General features: G+C 42.2%; 1 protein-coding gene across 1 annotated transcript in view; it reads left to right on the top strand.

The window, feature by feature from the left end:
* The window catches only part of LOC134641554 (POU domain class 2-associating factor 1), a 15,589-nt gene extending 762 nt beyond the window's left edge, over positions 1-14,827 (top strand). Inside the window, exons 2-5 of the mRNA XM_063494030.1 lie at positions 6,517-6,644; positions 11,215-11,254; positions 11,343-11,623; positions 14,405-14,827. Of these exons, the coding sequence (XP_063350100.1) occupies positions 6,517-6,644; positions 11,215-11,254; positions 11,343-11,623; positions 14,405-14,827 (872 nt within the window). The remainder of the gene's footprint in view (positions 1-6,516; positions 6,645-11,214; positions 11,255-11,342; positions 11,624-14,404) is intronic.
* The last annotated feature ends 1,084 nt before the right edge of the window (positions 14,828-15,911 follow it).

Genomic DNA, 15,911 nt, shown 5'->3' on the forward strand with positions numbered 1-15,911 from the left:
TGCATTCATGTGTGATTGTCTAAAACAGATAGTAGTAAAAGACAACATCATCCACTCAACCGTGCTTCAGTTGAGAGATACAGCAATTAATTTGAACTTGTTACACTCATTTCCTGTGTTACCAGTTAATCTTTGTAGAAAACTCTTCCATTTGAATTATGACTTTTATGTAACTAAAGGTAGAAAAGAACTCCCATGTTAGCGACCACACCTCACTCTTGTTCATACAGCTCCTCTGTTTCTCTTGGCTGTGTTACAACGTCACTCACCAACCTCCCGCAACAACAGATCTGTTTCTCATTTCTTCCCTCGCTTTGGTACAGCATTCTGCAGTTGCTCAATCCATGATCTGCAGATCAGGCCATTAACCCTTGTTCAGCCCAAAAAAGGGAAAGTCATGCAGTCTTTATCCAACTATTAGACAATTCATGTCACAAAATCGTGTGAAAAACATACATTTTAATCTTGTTGACATAAGGAACAAACTGCACAACCCAGTGCAGGACTGTCCACTGGGGAATGCCTCTGGCAATAAATCAGCTGAGGGGAATTCCCCCTTTCCCAAATGATACAGTTGGTCTGGGCCAAACCGCATCAGTCCTTTCTTCATGGATTCATCTGTGAGAGTCCACATGAGTGCATAACAAGGCTGGTAATAAATGTTCAATCCAATTCTATACCAAGAAAACACAATAACTAACAGTCACAGAATCTTCAGTAAGTGTCACTTAAAGCAATGATGATTTACTTTGTGTTACTGACATCCTTCTCTCGCAGAGTTTGATCAGCAAAGTGATGAAATCCTTTGCTCAGAGTGAAATCTAGAGTTCTGAAAGTTTCTGTTTAAAATGTAAATTTCAGTTAAAAAAAGCAAATTAAACAGCACATTATACTCACCCTGTGTGCTAACGTTAAAATAAAAAATATCAAAGCGGAGGTTGTAGCTGTGAACTAAAACGGACAGATTTTACAGTTTTTCTTGATTGAGTTGACCGTCAGGCCTGAACAGAGGCACTCGTGGTCAGAGTGACACATTCTGCTTCAATCACATCTGTGTAAAGTGTTTTGCAAAAGGCTGTGTGGAATTTGTCACTCCAATAAGGAAAGGTTAACACATTTCCAGCTCTGCTCTGCTGAGATAGTCGTGATGAAAACTGAGTGATTTCTTTAAGCAGGGCAAGAAAAACTGTAACATGAAGAGGGGGATATTTTAAAGCTCTGTGCAGATGAATCACAGGTACATGTGTCTGGTACAGCTTTTTAATAGCACCAAGTATGAAGAATGGCTAAGAAATGAAGCTAGAAAGGATGTGCAGCAGCTTCGAGTCAGCATAGATATGGAAATGTACTAAGAGAGTGATGAATAAAGACAGCGAGAGAGAGGCAAACAGAGGATGAAAAGTGGAAAGGCAGTTGTTCCAGACAAAGGTTGGACCTTTATTTGAGGTCCAACCTTTGAGAGTGTTGATGACGTGAGACGCGAGGGTGGGAAGCAGGTGGAAAGGGACCTGGAGAGGTGGAGATATGCTCGGGAAAGAAGAGGAATGACAGCCAGCACATGCGAGACAGAATACATGTGTGTGAATGAGAGGGAAGGAGTAGATAGTGAAGATGGATGAGTCTAAATACCTTGGGTCAACCATCCAAAGTAATGGAGAGTGCACAAGAGAGGTGAAGAAGAGGGAGCAGGGAGGATGGAGTGCGTGGAGATGAGTGTCAGGGCTGATTTGTGAGTGTGGAATAGCAGCCAGAATGAAAGGGAAGGTTTACGACATGGACCTGCTGTGATGTATGGTTTGGAGACCGTGGCACAGACAGAAAGACAGGAGAGCTGAAGATTTTGTAAGAGTGTCACTGGGAGTGAGCAGGATGGACAAGACAGTTCAGAATATCAGAGGGGCGGCTCAGGTTAAACACTTTGGAAACAAAGTCAAACAGGCAAGACGGAGGCGGTGTGGACATGTGGAGAGAGGGGATAGTGGATATTTTGGATAAAAGATACTAAAGATGGAGCTGCCAGGCAGGAGGAAAAGAGGTCAGAGGAGGTTCATGGATGTAGTGAAGGAGGACACGGAGTGGGTTGGTGTGACAGAAGAGGACAACCAAGTATGAAGTATGATGGTGGAAATGTGCTGGTGTAGGGGACGGAGCACCTTTTGATCACTGACTTAATTAGAAAAGTGGTTGCAGGTGATATAATGCCATCTTTTTAAAAACGAGAGTTTAACTAGAAATTCACCTTTTAACATTGAATTGTTTAGCACATTAGCAATTTCACCAGCGAATAGTATGTAAAGCAGAATTGCAGGGTTACCAAAGTGACTTCTATACCTAACAAACTCTGATTTGTATTCTACTGACATGTTCGTGGCAGTGGGTGATTTTTACAAGATACCCTAAAGCATCTTGGCACAGAATGAATTTTACGTAAAAGACCCCCTGTGAGAAAGCACTTTGGCGACAGTGGCAAGGAAAAACTCCCTTTTAACAGGAAGAAACCTCCGGCAGAACCAGGCTCAGGGAGGGGCGGGGCCATCTGCTGTGATTGGTTGGGGTGAGAGAAGAAAGACAGGATAAAGACATGCTGTGGAAGAGAGACACAGATTAATAACAATGATTCAATGCAGGTGTATAAACACACAGTGAGTGAAGAAGAAACACCCAGTGCATCAACAGCAGTAATCCAGTAATACACAAATGGGACGGTATATCACAGTTACTTTAATTATACAACTTCTTTATACTTAAATAAAATGACTTATTTTTTCCCATGTTGTAAATGGTTTATATAAAGTCTTGTGCTGTTATGTGGCTGAGTTTGTGTGGAGTCGAGGAGCCTGTATTTAGACCCAAGTGCACAAACTGTTAAATAAATCTGCCACCATTACTGTAAAATGCACATGGACACACATACACACACACAAACACGCACACACGCAATGAAGAGGGGCTGGGCTCAGTGCAGTGGCCATTTGTGCCCCCAGTGCCTTTTATTGTTAAGCACCACAGACGTGTCTGTACATGGCAGACTGTCACAGTGTTCTGTTTGTTCTGAGAAGAAAACGTGGCCTGTCTGACCTATAGAGGTAAATCTATCAGCTTCAGAGAGGAAGCTGTGCAGCGTACTGTCAGGATACCTTCAGCCTCGTGACAGGGGTTGAGTAGAGGACAGACATGTCAGGACCCGAGGTCTCCATCCTCTGTCAGTGTGAGTGATAGGAACCAAAACTCTGGGCTCAAGGTTAAAAAAATGTGCCGGTAACTGGAGGGAAATTCTGAGAATTCCCTTTATCAGTGTTCTCAGTGATCAGTGTGGAGGAAAAGAAACAGGGAAAAACATGATCAAAGTGTCCGTTTGCGATGGCAGACTTTGAATGGTTCTTCACAGAAATTTCTGATTGAGGAATTTCGGTAAAGGAGGAAGTGCTTGTACCCCCCCCCCCCCCCCCCCCCCCCCGATCATGCCCTGTTCTTGGCGTGGAGACAAATTCCACATAGCACAATCTGTTGACCTCTATTTGCTTTCTTAACTGGATAATCACAAATGATAAGACTTGATACAGCCTTACTAATTTGGGGGATTTCTGCTAATCTGCAGAATTTCATAACTGAAACCAACTAATTCCAACTAAATCTATTTTTGAATGATGTCCATGCAGCACAATGGGCTCAGCGTGCTGACGTCTGAGGACAGGGAGGCAGTTTATGTTCAGCTGTTCTCGTAGTACCTGAGCTACGAGCTGCTTGTTAAAGTGAACTTTTAGTTACTACAGTCACTTAGTTGTGAAGCCCAGCTAAGTAAACGGACTCACCATGTTTGCAGTGTAACAGAGGATATGCAGGCATAACAGAAACATCCAGCTGGGTCTGGTTCATCTTCTGCCACAGTATTAGGGTGGGGAAGGGGATGATAAGACTCAACATGTTATAACGAGAAACCTGCACACATGAGAACTTGAAGCTCATTATGGCACAATGTCTTGGCGCAGCATCAACATTACAGTCTGTGGGAATGAGCCTTTTCATTTGAACTGACCTAGCTGTGCACCAGTCCATCTGAGACAGTCTCCACCGTGAGTCTCAGTCTGTTTCATTATGAAACAATTGATGGAATCTCCCCAGGAGATTGCAAATTTCCTGTTTTTAGTGTGTGTTTGTAACCCCAGCGATCATATCAACACATTTTAATTAAACTTCGTATTTCTTTTATAAAAAATATTTCAAGCGTGTAGAATCTAAGAGGGACGTCATTAAAGACTGTAAATGTGTATGGCATCAGGTCAGCAGTGTCAAAGACATTTTCTGGCAGCTGCCGACACACGTCTGTGCAATTCCAACAACAGTGGCTCATATAGGACGTGTGTTATACAAAACCAAACATGGAGGCATTTAATCGATACGTTAACTCAGACGTGTGTTTGTTAAAACCAAAAGCCCACGTGTGAATGTCACAACTGTTGTTATAGATCATGTTCAATCAAAGTCTTTTTAGACTTATTATTTCTGTATTTATGAGGAAGTTCTATTAAAATAATAAAAAATGTGCCTTTAACTCTGCGAGTCATCAGAAATGACCACAGGACCAGGGCGCTCTGAATCAGGTGGTTATAATTTTTGTCATAGTTACAGTCACATGGACTGTTGTGCTTACCTGTGGCATCTAAAGAGGCTAAAGTTCACAGTAAAGATCTTAACAAGTGCTCTATGCAGCGCATGCTAGCAGCCTTTGTATTTGGAATAAGGGGTTTTAAATCTGCAGCCACACAGTAACAACTCTGTCTTTGTAGCTGCTGGACCAAATAAACGGAGTGTGCTCAGCATTGTTAGTTTGTATGGAGGCTGCCGGCTCTTTATTCTGGTTTTAAATTTGTACATGTCCTCCTTTTAACCTGTTAACCTAGCATCATGATCAGTGTAGCCACTTTACAGTGTGTTACGATGCACAAATGACCGTGGTGTCATTGTTTTATGGTCACGCTTACCTTTGGAGCACATCTCTGTAATCTGTGATTTTGTAGCTCGGGGCGGTAATGACTGATGCCATTGTCTGCACTTGTGCTGATTAGAGTTTATACGAATGCGACTTTGCTGTTAGGCTGGATTTTTTTCTCATGCTTATACTTGCAAGAATCTGCCAGTTCCAGACATTGAATGTTCCCACAAGGCGTTTACTCTGTCACTGTCAGTGTGTCTCTGTTGAGGATGGAGCCTTCAGGCTTATCAGTGAAGTACGGCACTCAGCCAAAAAATGTTAATGAAATAATTTGAGCTACATGTGAAACACAGAGTAATGATTTAAGACTAGTCAGAGTTCTTTTTGTTTTGTCAAATTAATTATAAGAATTATAAAGTGATGTAGATGTTTTACTCATACATGATGAAATGCCCATTTTTGTTTGTTTTTTTCACACAGGTTTTATTGTATTGTTACAAAGTTACTGTAAGCTGCACATTGATGGTTATCATAGCATATAACCATGTAATAAAGCTTTGACTGCTCCCTTACAGACAGGGGCTCAGCACAGCTGGTAGCTCCACATGTTTTATTTGGTTTTATTTTACTTCTTGATGCAACAATGTGATTCATATCAGGAACAAACCCAGCTTAACCTTGATCCACTGGTCTGCTGGGATATCGCCAGTTTCCAGCCAAGGAGCTGACGTGTGCGTTATTATTTTAGTTTGTTAAAAAATTCCTGTTCAGGTCAAACTGGGCTTGATCCAGGTGACAGCGAGCCAACGTGATGCTACCTGTGTGCGTCCAGCAGCAGTCTGTACTCAGTTTAAATATGACATGGATCAGTTTGTAAAGGCCGAGAGAGGAGGACAGAGAGGGAGAGAGCAGGGTGAAGACAGCAGAGAGGTGAGAGTGGACGTGTGGTCACAGAGTGAAGCTGGAAAAACAAAAGTTCTTCTTCACAAAGTGTCATTCACGGATGCTTAGCCTGCTTTCCAGCAGCACACTTTCAGCCACGATACAGACCAATCAAAGATGTGCTCATCAGGCCCGACCCAACCCAAGGAGGACGCCATCATTGCATTTGTCTGTGTTTGACACGAGGAAGCACTGCACTGCAGGCTAAACAGATCACGTCATAACAGACCTGTTGATTTCTTCCAAACCAGAAGCATGAGTTTAACAACCTTAGTAGCAAACATTTTGAGCTATTATTTTACTGGACAGTTCAACATCAGGTCAGATTGAAGTGCCTGCAGCCCGTGACCTTAGACACTCGTGAACATTCACTGAGAATATTGGTTGTAAAGGCTTATATCAGCTGATGCTGACACTCAAAAGGCTTAAAGAGAATACATCTGACAGGTTTGGCGTTCACTTTCCGTGTGTCTTTAGTGTCTCAGTGTCAGCTTACAGTCATGGCACCTGAGCGCGTCTGCTTCCTCCGTTCATGAACTGTGTGAACCCATCGTGTGCATCATGTGGGCTGATTTAAAGCAACTTGAAAAGGAAATGAGGTCGTGTGTATCTGTTCATTGCTGTGTGTCTGACCTCCTCAGCACAGCCATCAGCCGTGGGCAGGTCCAGGCCATACCAAGGTGTGCGAGTCAGAGATCCTGTCAAAGAGCTGCTGAGGAGGAAGAGGAGCCTGGAGCTTCACAGCACCAAGACACTGCCTCCTACTGGGGTGAGGACACCATGACAGATAAGCAAAGAACACTTGTTGAACACTCAGCTAAAAGATGTTTGAAGCACAAGCTGCCACATTTATAACGAGCAGGGTTAAAAAAAAGCAGTCTTCAAGTAAAATCTGAAACAAATGAAAATGTCTGTGTGCATTTACCTGCAAGGTAAGTCATTTCCTGTAAATCAATGTGTGGTTTAAAAAAAGCAAAACCTGTGAAAAACCTAAGAAAAACCCTGCAGGATCGTTCCTTAAAGCTGTACTTTCACTGTGTGTTTTCAGGGTAGGTTTACTTTGCTAAACAGTGTTTCCAAAGAAGCCCTCACGGCATCGTTAGTCACTAAATAAACAGGAGACTCTCACAGTGGGGAGCAACGACTGCTTGGCATTATGTGCTGACACTTTGAAACCTGCGCTTTGTGAGACGTTTGGGAGTTAAAAATGTATAAGAAAATAAATAAAAGTAAAGTAGAGCGGTGCTCTGGCAGCAGCTGTTTTGGTTTCATGTTGAAGAACATTTTGCAAGGTTTCAACAACAGTTTCCATGAACCCCCCCCCAAACAATCCCCCCACCCCTCTTTGACGTAGAGCTGCCCTCTAATCACATGACCTGATTGCCTCCTGATGATCACTTTCAATCTTTAGGCTAGCATTCTTTTCTTGTGAATCACTGATCTCTCTGCAGGGATCATAACCTCACAGAACTCTGATGAGCAAAAGCTGCAAACAGCACCATGCAGAGACTGTTTGATTGGGAGTGACTGTTCTGTACCTCAGGAGACTGCACATGAGATCTGCAGGAATCGAAAGCAACGTGTCCTGTGAGGATATAGGGATGTGTTCGGTCGGGATACAGGGCCAGAAAGCAGCGGGGGATTTTATCCTTATATAATCCAGGTGTTTTTCCATGGCGGTTACAGCAGAGCTGCAGGGCTGGGCACACAGCCCTATGCAAAGTAACGTGCAGCCTTGCCAAAGAGACCTCCCACTTTCTATTTATTATCCCTACAAGAAGAGAAGAGGCCAGAAGCAGCGGTGCGCACAAACACACACATGTACGGACACTCCCCGTGACTAGCATGAGATATTCCAACATGTTTTATTGGCACGGCACTACAGTTGATTATTTTAAATGCAATTAGTCAGTGCTGCTAGCAGCAAAGATAAAATTCTATCCACTTCTTCCACTATTTGCCTGCCTGGCAGGACTACGTGGGTGTTTCCAGGATTCTGGTTCAAAGGGACGACAGTTGTGTTTGTGAAAATCTCAAACCAAACCAGATTAAAAAAAATCATCAAGTTAGAATGATTTTAATGGATCTGTGACAGACCGACTGAATCCATAAACTATCACACGGAGATGTTTCACCATTTGGAAAGTTCCTGCAGCTAACGTGAAATACATTCAGACACTTAAAGACTGAACTAAATGAAGTTGGAGGTAGTGGATGGTGCCGCCACACTTTGTGTAAGAGGGTAACGATATGTATCAGATTATCATTCAAGCAGAAAATTATGGCTGCTTCTTAAAGTGCATTCATCGTGAAGTGGAACACACCCAGTCGGCATGTCCAGGTGTTAACTTTTATGGATGCTGTTAAAGCCGACTCATTCCTCAGCCTCAGTGAAACCCAGTGTAGGTGATCAGGTCCTTTACTTTGTGAACACAAAGCGTCCTCAGAAAGTGACCACAGTGGGGTTTAATTGTGTGATTGTTGTAGCGCCTCCTGTCAGAGCTGTCAAACCATCAGCTCCTGTCCTGCAGCCCGTCAGCCACCTGACAGCACCTCCCTGCTGCCTTGAACATGCCCTGCCCGCTGACTGCAGGCAGCAGGATGCAGTACAAACACTGACACTAGCTGTCAGTGCTGCCGCTGTTGCCTCCCATTCAGTCTTTTGTGTTTGCGTATCGCAGTATCTCTTCTTGCTACAGGCACATATACAGCCCGATCAGTCGATACCAAACAGACGGGTTTTAGACACAATCTGTGAGACTGACATTTGGGTTTGCGCAAACACAGAGACGAGGCAGAGAGTGGACAGTGTGGCAAAATCCACTTTTTGTGAAGTCCGTAATCTTTCCTCAAAGAAAAACGGACAAAATATCCACAAAAAGAGAAAAGACCAATGTGCATGTATCATATAGTTAACTTGGCTGACGCAGTCATAAACTGGAATTCAAAATGAATTATTCAGTTATTGGCTTTTATGTATTTCCTCATCGTTGGTGCTCAGGTTTCTGTTTGCAGCGCAGCTGAGATTTATCAGGTCGATTGAGCAAACTGGGAATTCAGTCCAGAGATGATGACACAGCGTGCTTTCACAACACGCTTCTTAGCTCCAAGTACAACACGTTCGGAGGATTTTTACTTTGGGAAGCTGCAGTGACAACATCTGAAAGCAGACTCAGTGAATGTGGAATAACTGCCACTTCATATTAAATTACTCATGCAGTTTATACTGTGCAGAAATCCTGAGCCACCCTTTACATTTTGCTTCCAGAGTTTCTGGTCATTTGGACATTGGTTTCTTTTTCATTGGCTGTCAGTCCAGTCCTTGTGCCAGACCATTTTCAAAGGAATGCTTTTTGTTTGTTAAGCCGTGAATCATTCGAGCATTAAAAAGGAGGCTAACTGAAGGGATGCAAAAACACACCCTTTGTTATCGTTTCTTTACTTTGTCTATCAAAAGTACCAAAGATAACACACTTTGACAGAGGTAAAAAAGTGATTCCAAAAGAGCCAGACTGTGAAATACTGTATCCTCAAAAAACTGTGAAATCTGGGGAAGACGAGGAGTGGCACCCCTAAAACACAAAGAAAACAGCAAATGATCAGTATAAGAAACAGGAACACATCCAACAATGACCTGACACAGGACCTGAGGAGTGTAACTGGCCCTTCAGCTGATCTAGCTCCTGAAGCCTGATCAGAAATGGTGTCAGTGGAAGGGTGGCTGTCAAGAAGCCATCCCTAAGAAAGAGCTGAAATATGCCAAATTACACAAGAACTGGACTGAAAGTCACTGGTGATAAATCCAAACTTAATGTTTTGGTTTGAATTATTTTCAGTGTGTACGGAGGAGGTCAGGAAAGAGGTCCGACTAAGTGTCTACAGCTGTCTGTGAAGGTGGAGGCTCTGTGGTGGTTTGGGGCTGCGCTGCTGGTGACCTTTCAAAACTGATGGAGTTAAAAGTAACATGAGATTTTGATCCACCACGAAACACCGTTTGGAAAGGAGTCTGATTGGCCACAGCTTCATTTATCAGCATAGCAATGATCCTAAACACATGATGTCAGTGCAGTTAAAGCACACACACAATGGAAACCCTCCAATGAGTGTGTGTGTGTGTGTGTTTGTGTTTGTGTTTGTGGTATTATGGAAAAATACAATGACAAAGCAATGAATAGCACAGGTTCAGAATGGGTTCAGTGGTTTCTTCACTGTATTATTCTCTTTCTTTTATTTGATATCTTTACAGCTCACTTCTTCTCAGGAGAGGCCGGGACCTGCCTGATCTGGCCTCGGAAGAACACAGATCCTAGATCTGCTCCCAAATGTATAAATGTCATTTACAGCAGAAGCAGCTGTTGGCAGAACAAACTCAGCTTTCTTTCACAGCTGATGGAATTTGCTCAGTTAACATGAAAAACATTTGTCATTCATGTAGGCTTTGTGGTCGTCCAGTAATGGTTTTATTTTTTTGCCACTTTAATAAATAAGGTTAATAATGAACTCACATTTATCCCCCAGATTATACAAGACTGGAAAAAATTATTGCTTAAAGATTTTCAGAGTTGAACCTTTGTTTAATATTACCCTTTAAAACCCCTCACATGATAAGTTATTTATTGAGGAGAAAAATCCAGTATGATATATCCAGTATGTCAGCATGTGGCACCTGAGCAGCACTGGTAAATAGAGACCCTGATGACTGTCCCACCTCAGCTTTGTCTTACCAGCAAAAACCTTCCAAGGAAATGTTCAAAAGAAACTGTACCGTGAATGAAAGAACATTTCCCAGTCAGACCAGTCAAGATGTGTCACTGCACAATAACAAATGCAGCGTGCTGCACAATGACTCAACAGTACTAGTGCTCTGTGTTTTTCACGGACCCATCAACAGCATTTATAGAGCCTGGCCTTTTAGGTTTAGATGAACAGTCTGTTTTAATACTATCATGGAGGTTTCTTCCTGTTAAAAGGGAGTTTTTCCTTCCCGCTGTCACCAAGTGCTTGCTCACAGGGGGTCGTCTGATCGTTGGGATATTCTCTGTATTACTGTAGGTCGAGGCAAGTGGCACTATATAAATAAAGCTGAACTGGACTGATGTACTTCCATGCCCAGTAGTATCAAATTCACAGCTTTAGCTTTAATGAACGGATCCAGAAAAACAAGTTCAAAAAACACTTTTCAAGAGTGAATCCTCAGGAGCTGCTCACACCTGAGTGTCACAGGTCCAGGTGTGACTGCTGCATATTTACACATCAACATCGCCGTGTTGATGTGATTAAGGTTCTGCTGCAGTTATTGACATGTTAACCTCATTGATGATATCTGTGTTGTTTTTCAGGATGTGGTCTCACACAACAACCAGCCGTCATTTACACAAGGTAGAAGCCTCACCTGTGAACTACATGAACTGCTCCACGTAAAGCTGTTTCCACGTGTCTAATGCCGAAACTGCGTCTTGTTCTCCAGGTATCTTTGGCTGTGATGTTGCCAGCGGATCCCCAGCCGAAGCGCCGACCACAGCTGCTGATGGAGGGCTGCAGTGTGCGGGGTGGAAAGCGACGCCTTCTGTCACCAGTCCTGGGCTGCAGGCCGCCGCCATGTCCTGGTCGACGCCTGACTACAACCAGCAGGACCCCTCAGCTCAGACTCTGACCTACCCAGCTACTCCGACACTTACTATGCAAACTCTGTGTCCCAGCTACACCATGCTGACCTACACACACGCACCACTGCTGACAAACTTTGGGGTGAGTGAAAAAGGACTATGCAAATATTTTCTACAGACTGCACGGGGGAATAAAATGATCACAAATCAGCACAAAAGGATAAAAACAATCAGTTCTCGCTCTATCTGTCAAATGTGATTTAACAGATAGAGCCATTGCAACAGTACAAGCATGGATTCAGGCTATTATTTCCCTTTAAAGTAAGGTTGTGTATAAGTATGTGCAAATATAAATATGTATGTGTAAAAGTATATGTACCAAATCTGAAACTCTAGGCATTAAGGGGCTGCTTCACCTTTGAGACCCGATGGTACTGTATCCCACAGAGTCACGGCTGGGACGGGAACAATCTAAAGTTTTCTTTAAAACTAATTTATGTATGTCAAAATAATGCAACATGTTTAACAGTGCCACAGGATCCTGTTATCGTATGTTTTGTCTTTAGTGAATTAAGTCATCTTATTCTGCTGGTAGTGCTCAGCGTCTTTAATCAAAGGTAGCTCGTACAGGGCCCATCTTTCTATACAGGTGCAGACAAGTGTTTGTGATGCGTTGTGATACTTTCCACCATAAAAGCCTGTTATCACTGCATGCATGCTCTCCGTGTTAACTGCCAACAGCTGCTGTGCTTGTCTTTAAATTCTTACATTTCAAACCTGCTGCAAGTGGGTAATAAATACAGAGATAAGAATGGGGTGGGGTATTAACTGGAACTCTTTAACCCCGCCGAGGACCTTTGTACATCATGGGATTAACATGGGATTTAGATTTCTGCCTGTTCAGCATGATGGAGTTCTCCTTTATATTTTCAGCTTTTTTCACTGCAGTTTTTGAATTTATCCAGAGAATAACTGTCACTGACTCAGTATAGGGATTTACATACATGTCACTCATCATGACGATGAGTTAATGTGCAAAGTGGAAAAATATGTTTGCCTCTGAAAAAATAAATAAATGGAAACACATCACAACAAAGAGCGAGAATCCAGGAAGGAAGAACATTACAGGATTTTTCTGGTGGCTGTCTCCACATTAAAACACTGGGACATGACCATGAGGTAGGCTAATTAACACCAAACATGTAGGTTCCACCGTAGAAAGATTCACCGCAGCAGTGTAAATCAGCACGAAGCTATTCCCTGTCTGTGTCCACTGGGTTCACTAGGGCCCAATGTTCCCTCTAAGCTGCGCACGTGCGCAATTGCGCACTGTTGGCACAGTCTCTGCGCAGAGAAAATCTGCGTTGCGCACATAAAAAAAATTCTAACCCGAATTGAAATTAAAGTAAATATGTGCCGACACCGGAGTTTTAGCTAGCAAAGCGGCGTGGCTGATGTGGAGTGAAGCCACGTTAATGACAACGTGTACAACCATTGGAGATGTGAGCAGGACAGACGGAACAACTGACGGGAAAAGTGTGGACTTTATACCAGTTTTTAAATTGTGTTGATCGGCCACGTAAAACCAGAGTTATGATAAAATATCTGCAATGTTTGGTTTTCTTCCTGAATACTGTCGTTGTTTATATTTACTGCGGGAAGAAACGGTAAAAACGGCGTTTTATAAGGAAAACGCTCGAAGCACTCTCCACCTGTGAGCAAAGACGAAACCAAAACACCCCCCACCCTTTCCCATTGGTCGAAAAATGTACCATGTCGACCAATCAAAACATGGCATTTAGTTGTTAAGAAACGGGAGGAAGTTTTAGGAGTGACGGCGGTTTTTTGAGACGTGAGAGATTTGCAACGTTTAGCACAAATCTTGTGTAGTTAGTGTGTAGTGTAGTCAATAGTTTTGTTGTGTGTGTCAGAACAATGAGACGACTGCTGAATGTTACAGGTGTTACAGCAGTGATACATCTCCTGTTGTCAGGCCTGCAGGTATCAGGCTGTTGTTCTCCTTTATCTCATAGTGGACAGAAATTATTTTTGGAGTGGCACAAATAATTTGTGTGGCATCAAATTTGATGCAGAACAGCTGATTGTTCTGTAAATAGTTTGAAATGTTTATTTAAAAAAACGCCTTGGCTGCATTTTTAGGTAAACAGCTGCAAAAAACTTTGTTGTTTGCAAAACTCAGTTACTTTTTTGAAGAAGTAACTATATAATTAATTGCCCAACATTGGTCTTTATATACTGTATTTTGCAGACAGAGTTACAGGACTCTCTCCCAGACCACAGACTCATAATACAAGTTTTATTTTTTTATTTTTTAAAAAAATAAACAAAGTTGTGTTTTCAAAATTGGAGTTCAAGTTATTTTTTACTTCCAATAGTGTTAACATGCTACACAGGTCATGAACAAGATTTTTTTTTTAAAATTTTCATTGTAAGTGGGCAAAAGCACTTAATGAAAAGTAGTCTAACATAAATGTAACTGCTGTAATTTGATTATTTTAATAAACCATGTAACTTGGATGGATTTGACGCTGGCGTAACCACAGTGCACACGTCTAATGTCGCTCACAGTGGTCCACGAGATCGCTCAGGGAGTTTGTGTGTTCGCTCAGACACATGAAAAATTAGAGGGAACATTGCTAGGGCCCTCTTTTCTTGTGTACCTAATTATAGCTGATTACAATATTCCTGTGAGCTGAACAATAAATGCTGACTCCAGTGACACTGAGTCTACCTTCCAAACCCTCCACAAAATCTTGAGTAAAACAAAGAAATAAATGATTGAGCGCCTAAAGTGAGGCTCGTGGCATCAGCAGATGTCCATTTTATGCATGCGTTTGTCTTTTTGCAAGGTTAAATGTCTTTGCCATCATCATAAATATTTAAGTCATTGCTGTTGTTCCAGACCATACCAGTGGCACCAGCCCCAGCCTCCCTGCCTCAAGTGGAGCTCCAAGACTCAGGGTTGACCTATCTTCCTTGGGCCCAGCCACTCACCACTATATCGACCATGCCTAATCACGGGGTGCAGTTTGCCCCGGGTTCTGCAGCGCTGCCTGGGTCGCCTCTGGTACACATGCCGCTGTCCATGTCGTTGACCACCATGATCCCACAGCTGGAGCCCCAGGGTATGGACCCTCAGCCTGAGATCCTGGAGATCCCCGAGCATTCAGAGCAGCAAGCTCAAGGTCAGTCTCTGAACGAAGACCCGGAGGTTGAGGCGGAATCACCAAACCTACTGGACAAACTCCTCGAGGATCACAAAGAACATGGTGAGGAGGAGGACAAAGACTCGTACAGCAGCTCCCTCTTCATACCCAATGTCTGAAGAGCATTTTTTTTTTTTAAATATGAAATGAGTATTTTTACATTTCATTTTTTTTCCTCAGGGGCAAGTGCCTATTGGCCTTTTTGTGTAACTGTAACTTGATTACCACAGATTCTGTCTATTATTAAGCCTTTGAGGTCTAAGTAACCTATCTAACTTACCCAAACCAAGTGTTTTCTGTGATTTGTAAGCAAAACTTGAAATGGTTTCTCTTAGTTATCGTGTTTTTTGGTGTCCCTGTTGCAAAGACTTGTAAGAAAAACAATGAAAATCCAGAAACCGATTATTCTGAAAGTATACAGTAGAGTCAGGGTTCAGGTACGTGTTAGCACACATTATGACCCAGACTTCACAGAACTATTAATTGCTTGGATAATTGGGAATCACTCGTCTATAATTATCCATGCTGGCTCATACTTAATGATAATAATAATAATAATAATAATAATAATAATACATTTTATTTATAGGCGCCTTTCAGACCCTCAAGGTCACCTTACAAAAACACGTGAGCAATAGCAGCATATATTAAACATGGCAAAATCAAATTTAGATATAGACAGTCATAAAAGTATAAAAGCAAATATAAAAACTGAGCAAGGTAAAGACTCTTCTGGATTATTATGACCTGAGTTTTATTTTTGTAACTGCTCCTGACTTCCTGTTATTACATTTTCATTATGTTCATTTGATTTATTAGAAATTAGTTTAGTGTGCAGCAATAAACAGAACTGAAAGACAAATCATTTCTTGCATAGAGACTAGCGTAATTCTAGTAGTCTGTTACTTACAGTAAAGTGCAAAGGTCTTAAGCAAATGCTTCATATCTTTATATCGTCAATGGGAAATGGGCACGGCGCATTACATACATGTAAACACAGTATATTTGTACAATTCTATTGAGCTTAGAAGTCCATATTTGGTATGACCACGTTTTTTCTTCAACACAGAGCCTTACCTGAAATCACAGGCAAGTTTCATGTGACTTTTAAAAGCCTCCTTCAAGTTTTTCTTTGGATGTTGGCCGCAATGTTTTTGCAGCTTATAGTGAAAAACATTGCAACATTGTTCAAGATGAATTTTA

This window comes from Pelmatolapia mariae, linkage group LG14 (assembly GCF_036321145.2).
Source record: "Pelmatolapia mariae isolate MD_Pm_ZW linkage group LG14, Pm_UMD_F_2, whole genome shotgun sequence".
Lineage (NCBI taxonomy): Eukaryota > Metazoa > Chordata > Actinopteri > Cichliformes > Cichlidae > Pelmatolapia > Pelmatolapia mariae.